Source organism: Gavialis gangeticus, unplaced genomic scaffold (assembly GCF_001723915.1).
Source record: "Gavialis gangeticus isolate Ggan-Ray unplaced genomic scaffold, GavGan_comp1, whole genome shotgun sequence".
Taxonomy (NCBI): Eukaryota; Metazoa; Chordata; order Crocodylia; family Gavialidae; genus Gavialis; species Gavialis gangeticus.
The window spans coordinates 98131219-98150718 of NW_017729022.1; the positions used below are offsets into that span (position 1 = coordinate 98131219).

The window sequence follows — 19500 nt, forward strand, 5'->3', positions numbered from 1 at the left end:
TTTTTGTTTGTTTGTTTTTCTCCCTTCCCTTCCCCTGCCACATTGCTTACCCTTCTCTCTCCCCTGGGGTTAGTTTGTTTGTTTCCAGTTTCTTTGTTCCTTGCTGGGCAGAGGGCTGCCCTCCCCTCACCCCTCTGGTTCCTCGCAGGGTTAACCCTTTTTTCACTGGAATGGCTGAAGGCAGCTTCCAGAAGTTTACTGCTGGGGCTTCACCTGCTCTGGACCGGAGCTTTGGTCTCTGGCTTCATGCCCCTCCCTCCATTGGAGTGAAGGAGTGTAATGCTGCTGTGGGGGCACTTATAGGCTGTAAACATGTCCTGTATGCTGCCTGGGTGAGTTCAGTCTCCATCAGCTTCCTCAGCTCCCCTGCTATAGTGAATGAGGTTGTGGTCGCATGGGTGTCAGTCAGGGGTGTTTTTTGCCTCTCAACGCCTCTAGACACATCAGCCATTTGTGTGGTAGCCTCAAACGTGCCTCCATTTCTCTTGGATGATGACCTCACTAACTGCCTGCGCTCTTATGGCATGGTTACAAGGCCAGTCCATAAACTGCTGCTTGGCAGCAAGGTCCCTGAGCTCCAGCATGTCCTGTCCTTTAAAAGGCAGCTGTTCATGCTGTTTAACAGGGAGGGTTGGGGTTTGCCTCAGTCCTTGTCCTTCATGATTGATGGGCAGTGGTACAAGGTCTACCTCACCACTGGGGACACCTCATGTCTTTGCTGTGTTAGCAGGTCCCACCTGGTTACCCAGTGCCCAAAGAAGCCAGCCACATCAGAGCCTCCTGCAGCTGTGCCCGATGATGGCTCATCCACCTCTGGTGCAGCAGCTCTGTCGGGTGGTGGGGAAGGGCCTTTCTCCCAGTTCCCCCCCCCATTTCATTGGAGTCAGTTGGCTCTGTGCCCGTGGACCTGGCCTTCCCTTTCCCTCCCCTCTCAGGGAAGGACTTGTCTCCTCCTGCTGGGAAGGGCAAGTCCCAGAAAAAAAAGGGGTCTCCTAAAAAGACCTCGTTACCCTCTCAAGACCTCCCCACCACTTCAAGGGCAGATGAGGTTAGTGAACAGGGCTCCCTCTCTCTGCCTGCCTCCTCGGCATCCCCCCCAGACCCTGTGGTTCTCAGGGATGATTTGGGAGTGGGGGAAGTGGTGGTGGGGTCCAACAGCCCTCCCACCACCTCTCAGCTCCTTGAGGATGGTGAGGTTGATATGGAGGTTGGACCCTCTGGGAGCCACAAAAGGCTCCAGGAGCAAGAATGCCTGACCCATGAGAGTGCTCCACCCAAGAGATCAGGGACTGATGTACCCCCCTAGGCCTCCTTGGAGCACGCTGCTCCCACAGGGCTTGATGCTGAGGATCCTGGTGAGGGGACAGGTGCTCCTCCCAGGACTCGGTGGCTCTCAGTGCCTGATGTGTACAGCTCCTCCTCCTTGGGGTCGGAATTTTACTCTGCCTCTGAGGACAAGTTAGCAGAAGTCCTGCCTCAGGAGGGGGCATCCTCTGATTCAGCTAAGGTGCCCCCTCAATAGGGAGTGTTCCCACCTGTTCCTGCTTCTAAGGAACTTCCCTGTGTTGGTTACTCGGTTGAAAGCCTTGTTAAGTTTCTTGACTAGACAAAGCACCACTGAAGGTTTGCACAACATATACAGAAATGGTTCCCAGAACTGGAGACATTTGTGCTGTCTGTTAAGGCTGCAGCTGCGGTGCTGCACTCCACTGCAGGGATGCAGCGATATAGTTTTCACTTAAACAAGCTTGTGGGTGATGTTGGGCACTTGTTGAGAGCAGCACCTGCTGGCAAGCTGTAGGCCTTTTTCTTTCCCTGTCTTGCATACTTGCTCCTCTCTGCTATTCCTCTCTGTTCCCTTGGTTTTGCCTGTCTCTCCTTTTCTACACCCTTCACGCATGGCTGCCACAATCTTTGGTTCACTCAATGCCAACAGCTTCAGAGACCATGTGAAGCAGACAGCACTGTTTGATTTCCTGTGTCAAAAAAAACTGGACTTCACCTTTCTGCAAGAAACCCATACTGCACCTTTCTGCAAGAAACCCATACTGATGCAGCTAGTCAAGCCAACTGGCATGCCACCTGGAAGGGCCATACTTCCCCGAGCCATGGCACCTCTCTCAGTGCAGAAGTCACAATCCTCTTATTGCCACAGCTAATGCCTGACTCAGTGGTAACCCAAGAGGTTGTCCCTGGCTGCCTGCTAACTGCTCATATCATATAGGCACAACATCACCTCCTCCTGATTAATATCTCTGCACCCACTTTTGGGGGAGAATGGACAGCCTTTTTTGAGACCCTGGCTGAATTTTGAGGAGTGCAGCTGACGAGAACCTTCTCCTCTTGGGCGGGGACTTTAATTGCATGGTCAACAAATGGCATGACCAGAATGGGCCAGAACCCCATCTGTCTTCAGCCTGGTGGCTGCAGACAGCTTTAGAGGCAGGGGACCTCATGGATGTCTGGTGCCATTTCCATGCTGACTCCAAGCAATACATCTGGATAACATCAACTGCTGGTGGGATTGCCATGGCATGCCTTGACCGCTTCAATGTCACCAGGCATAATCTGCTGGTCCTGCATGGCAGCTACATTATTCCATCCAGACTCTTGGATCACAGTCTTATTTGCTGTGAGCTGAGTTTCCTTGGCAGAGCATACTCCCGGGCACCCTACTGGTGCTTTAACACCAGCTTGCTGCAAGATGCTCACTTCTGTGAATGCTTTGCCTATTTCTGGTGGACATGGGAGACTGAGAACCACCTATTGCTCCTGGAAGCAATGGTGGGATGTGGGGAAGGCACAGATAAGAGCTTTCTGCCAGCAATACACACAGCTGGCAATGAGTGAGCTCTGCTGCCATGTCTGGGGTTGGAGGAGGATGTAGCACTGCTTGAGGCGACCCTATGTGATGCTGGCAGAGACACAGAAGAAGCACCTGTGGGAGCTGGCAGAGGGTACAGCCTGAGGCGCAAGGATTTGTGCCCGCTGCCAAGAGGTGGCAGAGGCTGATACCCTGACCCAGTTCTTTTTCAACTTGGAAAAGTGATGGGCCCTGCAGAAAATCCTTGACCATCTCAAGACTCCGGACAGCCAGCTACTCACGGATTCTGTAGCCTTCTATCAAGACCTGTATGTGGCTGAACCTCTCTGCCCAGAGTCCAGTAAGCGCTTACTTGATGGCCTTCCCAAGCTGTACCCAGTGGTGGCCAAAGAACTTGAGCGAGAGCTGTCCCTGGAGAAACTCATGATTGCAGTGGGATGCCTCACTGTGGGCAAAGCCCCAGGACTCGACAGGCTGCCCACTGAGTTTTATAAGACCTCTCGCCTCTCCTTGGCCCCTGCCTTTTGCATGTGTTTCATGAGAGCCTCACTGATAAAATCCTGCCTGTCAGCTGTCACCGGGTGGTTCTCACCCTGCTTCCAAAGACAGGGGACCTCAGATGCATTAAGAACTGGCGGCTGGTATCCCTTCAGTGTGGTGACTACAAGATTCTGGCAAAAGCCTTAGCCAATCAACTGGGTACTGCCATAGCCTCAGTCATCAGTCCTGAACAGAGCTACTGCATGCCAGGCAGGACCATCCAAGATAATCTGTTCCTGCTTTGTGGCCTGGTGACAGCCGCAGACCTGTTTGGACTGAATGTCTGGCTTATCTCCTTGCACCAAGAGAAAGCCTTTGATAGGGTCAGCCACAACTACCTTTTTCAGACTCTGGATGCCTTTGGTTTTGAACTGGTCTTCACCTCTGCCCTCCAGGTACTGTACCGAGACGTCTTCAATCTTTTGAAAGTGAACATTGTGCTCCATTCCTGGCTCACAAGGGCATCTCCCAGGGCTGTCTCCTCTTAGGAATGCTGTACACTCTGGCCATCGAGCCTCTGCTTCATACACTGTGACAGTGTCTGACTGGCCTCGTTCTTCCATTGACCTCTGGTTTGGTTGGTGGCCCACTGGTTAGGCTGACGGCACATGCAGATGATCTGACCATTCTCCTCAGCACTCAGAGTGATGTCCAGTTGCTGGTGGACTGTCAGCATGCTTATGAGCATGCTTCCTCAGCTTGCATTAACTGGCCTAAGAACAATGCAATCGGTGTGTGGACCAAACATTCCCCCCCCCAGACCTGCCTGGGGGTCTCATCTGGCAGTGCGAGGGCCTTAAAGCTCTGGGTGTGCTCCTTGGCCCATCAGTCTTCCCAGCATGGAATTGGAAAGGCCTTAGCAAGGAGGTGGAGGCACGCCTGCAGCAGTGGCGCTGGTGTTTGCCCAGCCTCTCCTACCATGTGAACAATTTGGCAGCCGAAACATTATGGCACTGGTGTGCCGTGTTGGATCTCCTGCCACAATTACTCAAACAGCTTCAAAGACTGCTGGTGGACTTTTTCTGGGACGGACACCATTGGCTCCCCCAAACTGTTCTCTATCTGCCTATGGCTGAGGGAAGCCAGGGCTTGGTTGACCTGGTGAGTACAGTGGCTGCTTTCCACCTGCAGGCTCTCCAGAGACTCCCTTATTGTGAAGACTGCCCTCCCTGGCAGCAGCTGGCCTGTGTGTTTCTGCACCAGGTAGGGAACCTCGGGTTTGACCGAGAACTCTTTCTCCTGGATCCTGCCCTCCTGGACTGGGGCACCATTCTGCCCTTCTACCGCACAGCCTGGTGTGGGCCTGGCAAACTGTCTTCTACCTCCAACGCCAGGCCAGGCATCTGCAATTTCCACAGTTGCTGCAGGAGCCACTTGTCTACAACCCGGTCCTGCAGCACAGACTGTCAAGCCTCAGGTCTGATAGCCTCACTGACTCTCATCCAGTTACATACATTCTGGCTAGGTTACCTTCTCGATCTGGACCGGTCAGACTGGCTGTCAGCTGAGGATCTGGCTGCTCAGTTGGGCATGCATTCAGTCCACTGCACCATCCATCTCTTGAGGAATGTGCAGGCCACCCTCCCAGCGGAGGCAGTGGCTGCCATCGAGGGACAACCCTGCTGGAGATATCTCTGGAGAGCCCTTTCCACCACTGCTCATTGTCCCAGCCATGGATAGTGACCTGGGCAGTGGACCTGGTACCTTATTGACTCTTCCTGTGCCTCCTGACAGCGATGCCGGGATTCGCTTTGACATGCTTCCCCAGAAAGCCCTGTACGCATGGGTGGTTTGTGCCCACTACGCTCATGTCCTTGCCACTTGACCTGACACGATGTGGAGGCGGCACCTAGTGGCACCAGCACTCACACCAGCTCACCCTGCAGGGCGCACAATCTAGAAACTACCCATTGCTGAACGGACTGGTGACCTCCAGTGGCAGTTGCTGCATGGGATACTGGCCACCGGCACTCTCGTCCGCCACATGGACCCAACTGCATCAGTGGCCTGTTCTTTTTGCCCAGGGGAGGTAGAAGAGGATTTATTCCATGCCTTCCTCAGGTGTGCCTCTGGCTGCTGCTGCTCTTTGCTGCCCTTGGCGCCTTGTTTGAAGCACTAGATTTGGACCTCTTGGAGACCACCTATTTGTTTTCTTTCCCATACCAAGTGGCAGATGGGGGTGTCATCTGCCTGGCCAACTTTTTGCTTGGTCAGGCTAAGATGGCCATGCTCAAGAGCCACAGGAACCGGCTCATTGAGGCCAGCTCTGATGAAGCCCTGAGATTCTTTCAGTTCTTGGTCCAGGCATGCCTGACACTGGAATTTGAATATGCAGCTCTCCAGCGGACAGTACCCACCTTCCAGGCACGCTAGGCCATTCAAGGGGTGCTCTGTAGCATTGAGGGCATCCATTTAATCTTTGCGCTGTGATTCTGCTGCCCTTTTAGGGGTCTGAGCAGACTGTTGTTGGACTAACTGTTTTTGGGTTGTTTCAGATTGTGAGGGCAGAGCTTGCAGGCCATAGCCCTAGGCTTTGTCTGTTATACCTGGGTCCTTCTGTGGGCAGTTATTTATTTATTTTTGTTGGATTTTTACCCCCTTTTCCCTGGCTACAAATAAATGTAGATTAGAAATTAGGAGAAAATTTCTAACTAGCAGCAGAGTGAAATTTTGGAACAGTCTTCCAAGCAAGGTGGAGGCTAAGAACTATATGTGAAGAGGAACTTTAAAGGTTAAGAAGATTGGAAGTCTCTCCATGGAAAATCAGAGATGGCAGGCAAGGCAGGAATTCAAATTGCAAATTGGGGTGTAGCACCCAGCTGTCAATTATAGTGAATGATAGTGTTCTGGACAAATTGGTATGCTTTCCTTTGTGATTGATGGTGAGGAACATTTACTTGATCTTAATTTGGTGTCAGCTAATCTATTTAAGAAAACAAGTGACTTTGTTCTCCTTGCTGCTGCTGTAGTCCCTTGTTTGACCTTTACCCTAATTTTATACTTGGCTATTTTACCTTTATTCCAGAAGGACATTAGCGTGTGTGCAGAACCTCATTTACAAGGGCATATGTTATTACAAGCCTGTCTGCAGTATGTCAGTGTCTTAAGATAAAAAAATTGGAGTTTGATTCTAAAAACATTATTTGTGTTCACTACAATTTATATGAGCAGCCCCACTAACTTCAACAGTCGCTAGGACAATTTATGAAAGTAAGTGCTTCTTGATGTGAGCAAGGGATGCAGAATAGACTTTGTGTGATCTGTTTGGAACAAATGGAGGAAAAGGGGAAAATAAGAGAGAACGATAATGATTTGGCTTGACTTCATACAGAAAGGGGCTATAGTGAGGTTCCTTTTTTTTTACCAAAAACATGCATTGAATTTTTCCCTTTCTCTCTGCCTTTCATTCTGCATTTGCCACCAAATGTTTAATTAGTGTTTCTCAGCAACAGTAGATGTGAAGAAATTCTGACTGACAAAACTTGTTTTTGGATGAGACTTCAAAGTGCTTGCTTCATAATACATGCCCAGACTATTTTTTAACTCATTGCAAAGTTCCTTGCTTAATGCTCTGATACAGCAAAACTCAGCAACAACAAAAAGCAGCAAACAACCATGGTGATGCATTTCTGGGGAGAATGGGGGATACACAGAACTGCATAATTGAACTTGAACAAGGCTGAGATGAAACTTGTTAGCTGTGGCAGTAACTGCTTCCTTCTCTTAGATCTCAGATGGAGAAAAGTGGGGATACTCTGGAGTGTCAAACAGACAGGACTACACTTAGGCAGCTAGACACTACACAAGATAGGTATCTCTTCTTAGTTAGGTAAATGGAGCAAGAATTGAAAATGATGGCACATGAATAAAAATCAAAATGTTTAGATGGGTCAATAGTTGAAGAAAATTGTGATGAAGACCCAGTAAGACGAGGTGAATGAACAGCATCACGCCAAGTGAAATGTTAGGTTCCTAAATGCCCAGTGCAAGGAAAAGCTGTTCTGATTCTTTAGTACTTTCTGAATTAACTCAGGGTATGTGCAGCTGTTACATTTAGATTGACCTAACTAGGGTTGGGTTAATCTAAATGTCCATCTATGCATCTGCTTACTTGAGGAGGTGAATTAACTTAAATTGGGAATGGGTTAACCTGATCTATCAAATGCCTATATATGTTTTGGAGTGCAGACGCTGTGGCTAGGAAAGCCAAATTGCTCACCCTAGCTCCAGGTTTGTGCTCTTCCTACCCCCTGACCTCTATTGGGCTATTTGTATAGTCCCCAACCCCCACCTCTCCACAAACCCTTAATCCCACTAAATTCCCCCTGGACCCACAAACACTCCTGCCTGCCCCTCCATCCACCATGAATTACTTACACCTGTTGCCCTGTGTGGTTCCTGAGGGTGGTGAATGTCTGCACACACTTCTTCCATTATACATTCACACATTTTAAAGTAAGCTGTGTGAATGTAGATTAGATGCAGATGTACACGCCTTAAAGAATCAAGACCAACACCTAGCAATTATTGTGGACAGCTCAGTACTATGTGTAGCTGCAGTCAAAAAGGGGAAAAATGGAATGGGATAGAAAATAATATAACACAATTTCCTTTCCTGGAATATTATGTGGTAGTAATATCACTGTGACAAAAAGGACAGAGCAGCTATGCAAGGGGTAAGAGTAGTGAGATGGAAGGAAAATATGCCATAGGAAAAAAAATTTGAATGATCTTAGCTTAAAACTGAAATATGGTTCATTGCCTATATTAGAAACAGCACTGACACAACATAAAATTAGTAAAACTAATTTCTAAACAAATAATCAAAGAACGCGAGACAGTATAGTATGTGAAGTTTATCTAGGTCCTTAGGACTGACCTAGTTTGGTACAATAAAATTAACTATTCTGGAAGAAACACAAAAGGCCTATGAAATCATTCGTTTCTTTGACTCAAAGATGTGGCCCCATCAACTCTGGAGAGAATACTGACACAATTTATATATATTAAATAAGAAGCCAATGTATAAAAGACACATAGATTTAAAAATTCTGCAGAGGGAAAAACAAATGAAAAGTTAGTGGCATTGATTCCTATAAAGCTCTCATTAGGCCTGTGTTTCCATGATTCCTCTGTGCCTTTTCTGCACAGGATTGCTCTCCTGAACTGTGAAGCCTCATGAAACTAGTTACTCATGCAATTGTGGATTCCAGTTATACAATGTACAGTTTATAAATTTGCTGGTTAATAATTTTATAATGTGAAAAAAATAACCAGCTAGCTCTGTATTTCAAAATGATTAGTTAGTAATCATTGTTAGTAATAATCTCCAGCAGTATACATTTATAAACCTGCCTAAAATGATTGTAATTTTTTTGTACTAAAATAAGAATTATTCTTACATTTTCCTATTAATTTATGGAAATAATCCTGCAGCAAAATGTATCTCAAGAATATTTATCAGAGGAAAGACTAGCTATGGCTCTTATATTTAATATTTTATTTGAGATCTTCAGTATTGTCATCTTGCCTGTCAGCATACAAAGGAATAATTTCATAATTCATTGTTATAAACAATTGCAAAGGAACTCTAAACTGTTCTTTTCTCCCATGCTCCCAGTGGGTAAGAAAATAAAACCTTCAGGAAGTCAGATATGTGAAGAGTGGGGGGAGAGAAATAAAGAAAACTATTTAACAATTTCTTTGCCTACATTTTTCTGAGCAGGGACCGGGTCACCCCCCCACTCCACTGGGACCCCATAGGTCCCAGGGGAGGCGCACCCAGGCCTAGGGTCAGTAAGGACCTAGTCAGGGAACTTCTGGAGGGACTGGACGTATTTAAATCAGCAGGTCCTGATGATCTCCACCCCACTGTGCTGAGGGAATTAGTAGAGGTCATAGCAGGACCCCTGGCACAGCTTTACGAGTACTCATGGTACTCTGGCATAGTGCCAGAGGACTAGAAAAGGGCCACTGTGGTTTCCATTTTCAAAAAAGGGAGGAAGGAGGACCCAGGAAACTATAGGCCAGTCAGTCTTACCTTAGTCGTAGGTAAGCTTTTTGAGAGAATTATCCTGGTGCATGTCTGCGAGGGGCCAGCAGGGGAGGTTATGCTTAGGGGCAACCAACACGGGTTCATTAGAGGCAGATCCTGTCAGACCAACCTAGTGGCCTTCTATGACCAGGTCACAAAATCCTTAAATGCAGGTGTAGCAGTGGACGTAGTCTTTCTGGACTTTAGGAAGGCCTTCAACACTGCCTCTCACCCCATTCTCATTAAAAAAACTAGAGGACTGTGGTGTCAACACCTACACAGTCAAATGGGTCACTAGTTGGCTGGAAGGCCACACCCAGAGAGTGGTGGTGGACGGGTTATTTTGACCTGGAGGGATCTGGGCAGTGGGGTTCCCCAGGGCTCGATCCTTGGGCCCCCACTGTTCAACATCTTTATCAGCAATTTGGATGAGGGTGTAAAAAGCACCCTGTTCAAATTCACAGATGACACTAAGATGTGGGGATAAGTGGGCACGCCAGAAGGGAGAAATAGGCTGCAATCAGGTTACAGGGGTGGGTGGATGAGAACAGGATGGGTTTCAACACTGACAAGTGCAGGGCACTGCACCTGGGAAGGAAGAACAAGCAGCATACTTCCAAGCTGGGGAACTCCCTTCTTGTCAGTGCAGAGGAAGAAAAGGATCTTGGAGTTATTATTGATGCCAAAATGAACATGGGCCGACAGTGTGGGGAAGCGGTCAGGAAGGCTAACCGTATCTTGTCATGCATCCACAGATGCATCTCAAGCAGGTCCAAGGAGGTGATCCACCCCCTCTATGTGACACTGGTCATGCCGCAGTTGGAATACTGCATCCAGTTCTGGACACCACACTTCAGGAGGGATGTGGACACCATGGAGAGGGTCCAGACGAGGGCCACCCACATGATCAGGAGTCAGCAGGGCAGGCCCTATGAGGAGAAGCTAAGGGACCTGAACCTGTTCAGCCTCCACAAGAGAAGACGGATGGGGGATCTAGTGGCCATTTACAAACTGGTCAGGGGGGACAAGCAGGAATTGGGAGAGTCCCTGTTCCCCCAAGCACTACCAGGAGTGACAAGAAATAATGGTCACAAGCTGGCAGAGGGTAGATTTAGGCTAGATATCAGGAGGCGCCACTTCACTGTCAGGGCGGCTAGGATCTGGAACCAACTTCCAAGAGAAGTGGTGCTGGCTCCTGCCTTGGGGGGTTTTAAAAGGAGGCTGGATGAACACCTTGCTGGGGTCGTTTGACCCCAGTACTCTTTCCTGCCATGGCAGGGGGTCAGACTTGATGATCTGCTCAGGTCCCTTCCAACCCTATCAACTATGAAACTATGAGTTGGACCAACTTTCTTTGAAACACATACTCAGAGTTTCCACACTCTGAAAGTACTGGATAAAGGCATAAGGGACTATCTTCATGGGACTAGAGCCCAGGTTCAGTTTGTTATTATATTAGAATCTCAGTTTTCAATTTAAAAAATAAAATAAAATAAAATCGAACTGCTTCAGTTGCTCATGGTTGTAAGGGTGGGGGAAGCTTGGAAATTTAAGCCAACTACTATCCCAGTAGCAATGTCTGCCTGAGTATTCAAGCAGACTAGAAAAATAGTTCAGAGGTGATGCATGTTATGCTTTTCAATGAGATTTTAATTTCAAAACCTATTGTTTGGAGGACCTTGCCAAATTCATCCCAACAGAAGATTCAGGGTATGGGGAGAGAAGAGCAAAGATGTCCTGTCCCTCCTACTCAAGCAGACAGCCTTTGGCCACTAAGATAAGTAGTTTGGGAGACTCTTACCTTCTGCCTCCCAAGTTAAGGGTGCCCTGTTTTCACTCCCTAAGAGGGATAAGCAAGCCCTAGACTGCTGCCCCTTGCTCTCTGGGCGGGGAAGAGTAGAGGTCCCCTGTCTCCTATCATTCCACTTGGAATGGACCTCACATTGAGATGTGCCTAGACCAGTGGTTTTCAACCTCTTAGGCACCCCTCAGAAAATGTCAGCTTTTAGCTTTCACTTGTTTCTTGACTAAGGAAAAATAATAGAGCAATTCTTATGTTACAAAGAATTCAAAAACACCACAGCAGGGCACTTGACACTTTTTTGACACTATAGATTTCTATTTGAAATCTCTGGGTTTATCCTGTAAATTATGTGTAGGTGTTTGCACACCTAACAGTTCTCAAATGGCACATTTAAAAATTTCATGGAACCCTGGCTGAGAATCACTGGCCTGGATCATCAGATGCCTTGATCCATCTCTCCATGTAGACAGGCACTACCAGCTTTCTTGATAACAGAGGATGTTGGCTCTCTTGATCTAGGCTGGCTGATAGTCTCTAATGAAATCTCCTTTTGGAATGTCTCTGCTGAGAATGTTGTCTCTTGAGTGCTGGGTGGATTTGAGGGCTTCAATGGAACAGTGCAAATGGGGTAGATTCCAATTACTCTCCTAGTACCCCTAGAGTCCAGCCAGATGGTTAATAGGGGTGTGTGAAATGGGCCATAGTCAATTTGGATTTGGCCTAAATTGGGGACAGTGATTCAGTTTGTTGATTTGGATCACTGTCCCCAATTTGATTCGTCTGAATCCGAATCTGAAGATTTGATGCTGATTTGGAGAATCAGCCATCACAGCTTTAACACAGTGTCCCAGGGAGACGGTCACCAGGACCGGTAGGACAGGGGTCCCTTCACATTAGGATAGGGGATGAGGGTGACCCACTCCCACAAAGAAAGCCCTGAAACCAGGGTAAACTTACCAGTTTCAGGCCAGGAAGAGTGGGATGAGACGTGCTGGGAAGAGCCACCCGTGCAGTTTGTAAGCCATGCTTACTTCCAGCTGGAGCTGGCACGGGCTGCTGACATCATCATAGAATGCCACCTGGCCAAAATAAAAGCCAGCACTGGCAGAGACGCAGGGAGACCAGGGGAGACAGCTGGCGAGGAAGGCACTCTCCATGCCAAGTGTAGGCAGCGCTGGTGTGCAGCCAAAGAGCTGGCATAAGGAAAGGAAGAGAGACCCTCAACAGGAGGGAGGACCCAGAGCAACATCAAAGGATGGCTCAAGCCACAGGCACGGGGGCTGTGAAGGAAGAGGGCTTGCTAGCCTATTCCCTCAGTTTTTTGTGTTTCTTTTTTTTGTCTTCTCCATTGTCATTCTTTTGGGTTTTCTTTTCCTTTTGCTGTGGCCAGGGTGTGGGCAGTGCTCTGGGAGACAGGAGCAGCCTCAGACCCATGACAGGCAGCTGGCTGGCCGTGAAGAAACGCTGAGCGGCCAGGGCGAACCAGCTGTGCAGGCAACATGAAGAGCTAGGACTGGTGCAACTGGAGGGCAAGCTACACAAAGACCAACTGACTTGTCCTGGAGGTTGGTGTATGAAAGGGGTGTAGGGGAGGTGGAAGCCCCCAGATACCTGTCAGGAGGCATGACCTACCTGGGAGAGTCCTCAGAAGGGGGACCCACCACTGAAGATTCAATCAAAGTCATGGCAGGAAAATTCCTGGGCTTTCCCTGGGGTGATTGAGTATCCCTCCAGAGATCACAAGACCCCACGCAATGCCCAACACTGGGTGCACGTGCTAAGGCAGCATGTGAGTGTATCCTCGAGGCCAGGTGGGCACACAGCTTTAAATGTCTTTTCTACATACCTTGAGGTACCAAGTGTGGCTCGTGCATACTGCAATTCTGGGGCAAATGGAATGTCCCACAGGAGCGTCGGGGGGCACATGCTCAGCAGCAAACCCAGAAGTACTTCTGGTCCACTTTTGGGTCCACTGGGGAGCATGCAGGGGGGCCCCCCATGCCCCTTCAGTTTGGCAATGGGCTGTAGCAGGACCCTGGGTGCTCCCCCAGACGCAGGAGGCACCAGCCACCAAGCCAGGGGGACATGGGGGGCCCCCTGAAGCGCTCCCCAGTGGACCTAGAAGTGGACCCCCCATGCTCCTGTGGGATGCTCCATACACCCCAGCATCACAGCATTCAGGAGCCGCCTGCTAGCTTGTGGTATGTAGAAAAAACATTTAAAACTGTGTCTATGTCCAAATCACTGAATCTTTCCAAATATCTCTGAATCAATTCAGAGGGTTCTGATTTGACTTGGAGAGATTAAAGGGTCTCCTGATTCATTTCAGATTCAGAGATTCGGCCACTAAATCAGGCCAAATCTCTGCCAAATCAAATCAGGGATCGAAGCTTCGCACACCCCTAATGGTTAACACCATGGGGAAGTGGGCAAATCCACCTTTATGACTGTAAAGCATAGTAGAAAGGGGCCTCTGAGCAGCTAACAACAACAACAATACTAATAGTAGTAACAGACCTAGAAGTAACAGTCCATAAGGGTATGATAGCAAAGAGTAGGTCATGGAGAACATGCAGCCCAAAGAAGTAGAATGCTGGTTTCAAAGAGGCTCAGAACAAGTCTGCAGGATTGTAATTGGACATCCTAGTAAGCTGGAGCCAGATAAATTTGGGTTAGACCTGATGGCTTTTTTGCTATATTCTCTATCTGTATTCATCTCTACATTCCCTTTATACTATCACAGAATTAGGATGACTTCAGGTATACCTTGGAATCAGAGCTCTATCCTGAAATGTTTTGAGCTACCAAGCCTTGATCTGGTATAAGCATGTGATTAATTTTAAGTCCATGTCTATGATGGGATAATTCATATGTTTAAAATTAAGCATGTAAGCAGATACTTTTCTGGATCAAGCCCAGCATGCTCAATTCCTTGCAGGATTAAATTATTAGATATTGAAAAAGATTTACTAAAACAACTTCCAAAGGTGGTTTTGAAAATAAGAGATTCACACTTTTACTATTACCATTGAAAAACTATATTAAGAAAATGAATTCCAGGTCTTCCTGCTCTCAAGTTGATCTGATTCTTCATAGTTATAGTTTTTGAGCCTTTGTCAGACAATTTCTTTCCTTGGTGTTTGAACCTTTCCAAACATTTGACAGTCACCTTAGTTGTCAAACACACACTTAATCCTTTTAAATCTTTCCTGATATGTCAGTCTCTTCAGACTTTTAATTACACTGTCACTCCCCTCTGAATTCTTTCAGGTTGTCAACAGCTCTCTGGAGATGAAGTACCACAATTAAACACAGGATTCTCACCAGTGCCTAATTAATCATTCATCATTAGTAGAAGGGTCTCTTTGTGCACTCTCCCTCTAAGTCATTGTACTTTTTTCTTACTTCCTAAAACCAGTCACTCCTAATAGCAAATGGTGCACAGCAATATTTTCTGATTAAAAATAAAAGCAAAACAAAAAAACAACACTTCCTTCCCAAATGTGTTTGTGGCAGATAAGTCTGTAATGCAAGTGATCACAGAGGCATAACTGGATGCTTGAGTGCCCTAGACAGCAACCACACGTGGGTCAGTGTCAGTGGTTGCACTGCTGGTGGTACAGCTGCTGCTGGCTTTGCACTCCCTGAGGATCCGTGCCTGGGGTTTGTATCCTGCTATCCTGCTTTGTTACACTACTGGGTCACATACACATAGTATATGTGAAGTTCTTCTGAAATATCTCTCAGAAATTTTGCTAACCGTTCCTCTAGCAGGGAAAAAAAATGTCTTTGCCTGCCAGTGTAATTGTTCTTCAACTCACCTGGTGCTGGGTCAGGTTTTGCTGACTGACACCTGGACTGTCTGCACAGACTGCTGCCATCATTGCCCATGGTTAATGGTCTAACCAGGGAGAAGTGAGGGTGAGTAGAAGAGTTTGGACTTCGGCACCAAGAATTCTGTGTTGGGAAAAGGGTTGCTGGGGCCTTGTTTTCTCTGTAAACAGAAAAACAAATGAAGCTGTTATGTGTATTTTTTTTCAGTGGGGAGAAGCATTGGCAGTAGGAACTTTCCCCATGCTATGGTAAGGAAAAGCAATGGTAGATTTACCTGCCTCTGACCTGAACTGAGTCATTTCAGCGTGTGATCTGAGGAGGTTGCTGACTGCTGATCTATAATTTTACCAAACATTGACCATTTACACTGAAGTTTTTTACGTAACCTTTCTGCCTCAGGTTGAATCTACCTCAGATAGAATGTACTCTGGGAAGTCTGAGCAAAACCGACCCAATCACTTCCAAGAAAAAGGCTAGTGAAGGTAGATTAGCCAATGTTTTTGAATTGTCTCTAGTAGGAAGTTGCAAGTTAGCAAGGGAATTATTCTGAGGAAATAGCTCTTTGGCCATCCTTGTGAAAATCTGTCCACGTTGGCCAAATCATACAAAAAGATTTCTGTCATTAGGACACATGCAGTACAATGAATGCAACTGATATGCCCTGAATTTCAAAACATTTCAACTCCTTTGCATGTGTTGTCATTCTTCAATGAGCTTGCTTCAGGAACACCAATAACCAAAACTCTGGAGAGACCGTGGAATAAAAATGGCCGAGGCTGCTGTTCCCCTTCAAAATATCCTTGGAAAAAAGTCCAGTGGGCTGGGCATCAGGGCACCCTGGCTATATCTGTACCAGTTAATTATCGCTCTAGGCAGTGCTGTACTGAAACATACTGCACTCAGGCCATGCAAGCTAACTTTCTAACCACAAGCAGCAGAGTTATCTTAGGCTAAGTACAGATCATCAAAAAGTCTGAAGCTGAATTGATTCAATATTTGCAGGTTAGTCTAAGCTGTGTAGATTGAACCAATAAGCAAGTGAATAGCCATTCCTTTTTTGGTTCTAGAAATGCAACCACCGGCCAGAAGCTGTGGCCTGCTAGAGTATGCCTCCCTGCTCAGCTGAAGCAGACAGCTTGGGCCAAGGCTAGCCCACCCACCGTGCAATGGGAGGTTTGCAGAGAAGATGCAAAACAACTTGGGATGTTGGGGGACTCTGAGTTAACTTGAATCTGGAGAGCATCTGGGACAGAAGTTCAATAAACTGATTTAACCTAAATCAGTTAAGTCTGATACTATATCCATTCAGGTTTACCTTACATCGGTTTCAGCCATTTTGAAAGTGATTCATGTGCACTGAACTTCTGTTGTGTTACAGATTTGAACTGGTTTTTGATCACGTATATTGGTTTATGTGTAATGTCTGTCCCTAGCCTTAGTGTCTTGTCATGTACACTCCAATAATATCTTGGTCTGGAGCTGTCATTGAGCAGTGTAGACTTACCTAATGAGTTTGAGGCCAATCTTTTTAATTAATCAATCTAGTGAAAGTTCTGTGAACATCAGAACCTTCACATTGTAAGACCTTTGAGTTAGGAATTGTGTCATTTATATCTGGATGTCCCCGTTGCACTTTTGAGTGCTCAGAAATGCATAAAAATAATGATAAAATCAGGCTTTCTTGTAAAATTCCATGACTTCATTGTCAAATCCTGCCTGATTTGAGCATGCTCTTGCATGGAACCTAAGGGAATATTCTCTCTGAAGATTTAGGTCATATCTTTCTTTTTTTTTCAACTATTTCTTCCAACCCTGGTATGGGAAACCTTCTTTGTAAGACACTCATTTAAAAATTGCCACTTACACAGCCAGGAGGAAATAGTGTTGTAATGAAAGAGTGTAGTCAAAGGTGGGGTGCCCACCTTTTAATGAAAATTGGTCCTTTTTCTTCTGGTTGGCCTCGGAGAGCTTCTCCCTGTTCTACATCAGATAGCTTCAATTCTGATTTTCTTTGCTGTTTTATTAGTTTGGTTGGCTTTGTGTTATTCTTCAGGCTTTCACCGTCTTCTTGCCCCTTCCATCTCAGCTTTCTGTTCCAGTACATAGGAGTGCACCAGGCAACAGCCTAAAGAAAAAAGTATAGCTCATTTGGGTACTGCATTTCCTCATCAAAATAACTGTTTCTAGTGATCAGTATGGAGACTTGGGGATCAGTGTCCTGAGGTATTTTTGAACAGGTGGTAAATTATCATCAAAATAATAGCACTGTGCACCAAGTTGCAGACATTGTGTTTGCTTTTTCAATCTGTTTTTAAAATTATAGGTTGGATCCATAATGTAATAGCTTTGACATTTTGCTGCTTGATTTAAACTAAATCAGCATTTACTAATGGCTCAATAAAAAATGGCCAACAACATCATGGTTAAAATGACTTCAGGCATTATCTCATTAATAAGTAGACAAAGATCTGTCCCACAAAAAGCCCTTGCATTTGACAGTTTTGCTGGTAAGGACTACTAGATGCTCAAGGATTGAATGACATGGGCTGAGGGGAAATAACCTCAACTATATATACACAATGCTGGGTTTTAAATTAGGTGTTATGATTCAGGAAAGAAACCTTGGAGTCATTGTAGATCTCTAAATACGTTGGCTCAATGGGCAGTGGCAACTGAAAAAGCCAATAAAAAGTTGGGCATCGCTAACAACATCATCACACTATTATGTAAATCCATAGTGCACTCACATCTTGAATACTGTGTGCAGTTCTGATTCCCAATCTCAAAAGGATGTAGTAAAATTCAAAAAGGCAAAGAGAAGGGCAGTGAAAATGATCAGGCTCATGGAGCTGTTGCCGTACAAGGAGAGACTAAAAAGTCTAGGACTCTGCAGTTTAAAAGGAGCAAGCTGAGGAGGGATACGATAGATGTCTCTAAAATCATGAAAGGTGTAGACCAAGTGAACAAATAGCTGTTGTTTACCAAGTCCCAGAATACTAGAACTAGGGGGCACCCACTGAAATTAGTAGGTGACAAGTTTAAAACTAAAAAGAGAAAGTACTTTTTTATGCAATGCATAGTTAACTTGTTGAATTGATTGCCACAGCAGATGGTAGAGGCAGATAGCATAGCCAGGTTGGAAAAGGGACCAGCTATTGAACACAACCGTTGGTGATGTTTCATCTGGTAATTCTAAACCAATAATGGTGAATGCCAGGGTAGGTATTGAGTAAGGACTAGATCACACTAGATCAGGGAGGGCAAAATGCGGCCCAGGGGCCAGATGCGACCCGCCAGGCTATTCTATCTGGCCCACGGGGCCCCTAAAAATTTAGAGAATTCATACTTATCTGCCCCTGACTGCCTGTCATGTGGCCCTCGATGGCTTGCCAAAACTCAGTAAGTGGCCCTCTGCCCAAAATAATTGCCCACCCCTGCACTAGATACATCCAGTTCAGTTCTCTCCCTCTATACCATCCACTCCTGCCACTGTTGGAGACAGGATACTGGCTAGATGGACCACTGATCTAACCAAGTATAAAACTCTGTACCCCAAAGTCCTTCTCAACTATCCCATCTATTTAGTCCTCCAGATTTCAGAATTAGCTTGCCAAGCCATGCAAGGGTCACAGAGGCCTGAAAGTTAAGTATGTTGTGTTTTGATTTTTTTAGTCATGGGCATGATCCTGCAAATCACTGAGCACTGCAGCTTCAATTCAGCTAGGCCCTTTAAGCACTTGCTTAAGCCTCTGACTGAGTCCAGTAAATTTAATAGGGCCTGGTCCTATATAGTCAGCTCCAGGGTTTTAAAGGATCCAAAGTAGGCAACCGCGACAAAAGCTTTCCTCCAGTGCCATTTGCTCAATGCCACAAAAATCGTGAGCCCGGAACTTTTGGTTTGTTGTTTCAGGAACTCACACTTCAGCACACCTGCCCTTCTGCACTATTCTTTTATTTGCCAAAACATGGTATGTCACTTCAGCTCTTCCCAATTATTATTATGTAAAGTCACACTTTTTAGAAGAAATGGAGTTAGCTTCTGCTAACCTCAGAGAGCAAGAGAAATGATCCGTTATTAATTATGCTACAAAAACAAAGCTTACTTGGCCACTTGGTTCACAAAGGATGGTGGAACAATCTAAGTCTGTCCTTAATCGATTTTGCTCCTTCCAGAGAAAATGTGATGGAGGCTTATGAAGCACATTGGCATCTACTGCCCACACCTGTAATGATAAAAAAGGAGTAATTGGGTACAGGGAAGGCAGTCCATAGGTGTTTAGTGAGTGGTAGATGTACTGAGAATGAGCCGGTTTTCTTTTCACCAGGCTTGGCAGTGTTGGTAACAGGTTCTCATTTATATGAGAGAGCTGAAATAAAGCAGAAGGAAACATATTTGGGGACCTATAGCAACAGCTTATCATCATCATGCCCTGCTGTAATGGATTAACAGAGATCAAGCGGGGG

At 46.3% G+C, this 19500-nt stretch overlaps 1 protein-coding gene across 4 annotated transcripts in view; it reads right to left on the reverse strand.

Annotated features, from left to right (window-relative positions):
• LMNTD1 (lamin tail domain containing 1) overlaps positions 1-19500 on the reverse strand; it is a 128128-nt gene that overhangs the window by 93123 nt on the left and 15505 nt on the right. For 3 of the 4 annotated variants that reach the window (XM_019515693.1, XM_019515695.1, XM_019515694.1), the window contains exons 4-5: positions 16959-17161; positions 15024-15196 (exon numbers count right to left, since the gene is read on the reverse strand). In XM_019515693.1, the coding sequence (XP_019371238.1) occupies positions 15024-15196; positions 16959-17161 (376 nt within the window). Of the gene's footprint in view, positions 1-15023; positions 15197-16958; positions 17162-19139; positions 19260-19500 lie in introns of all 4 variants that reach the window. The other variant, XM_019515696.1, reaches the window with a different exon arrangement.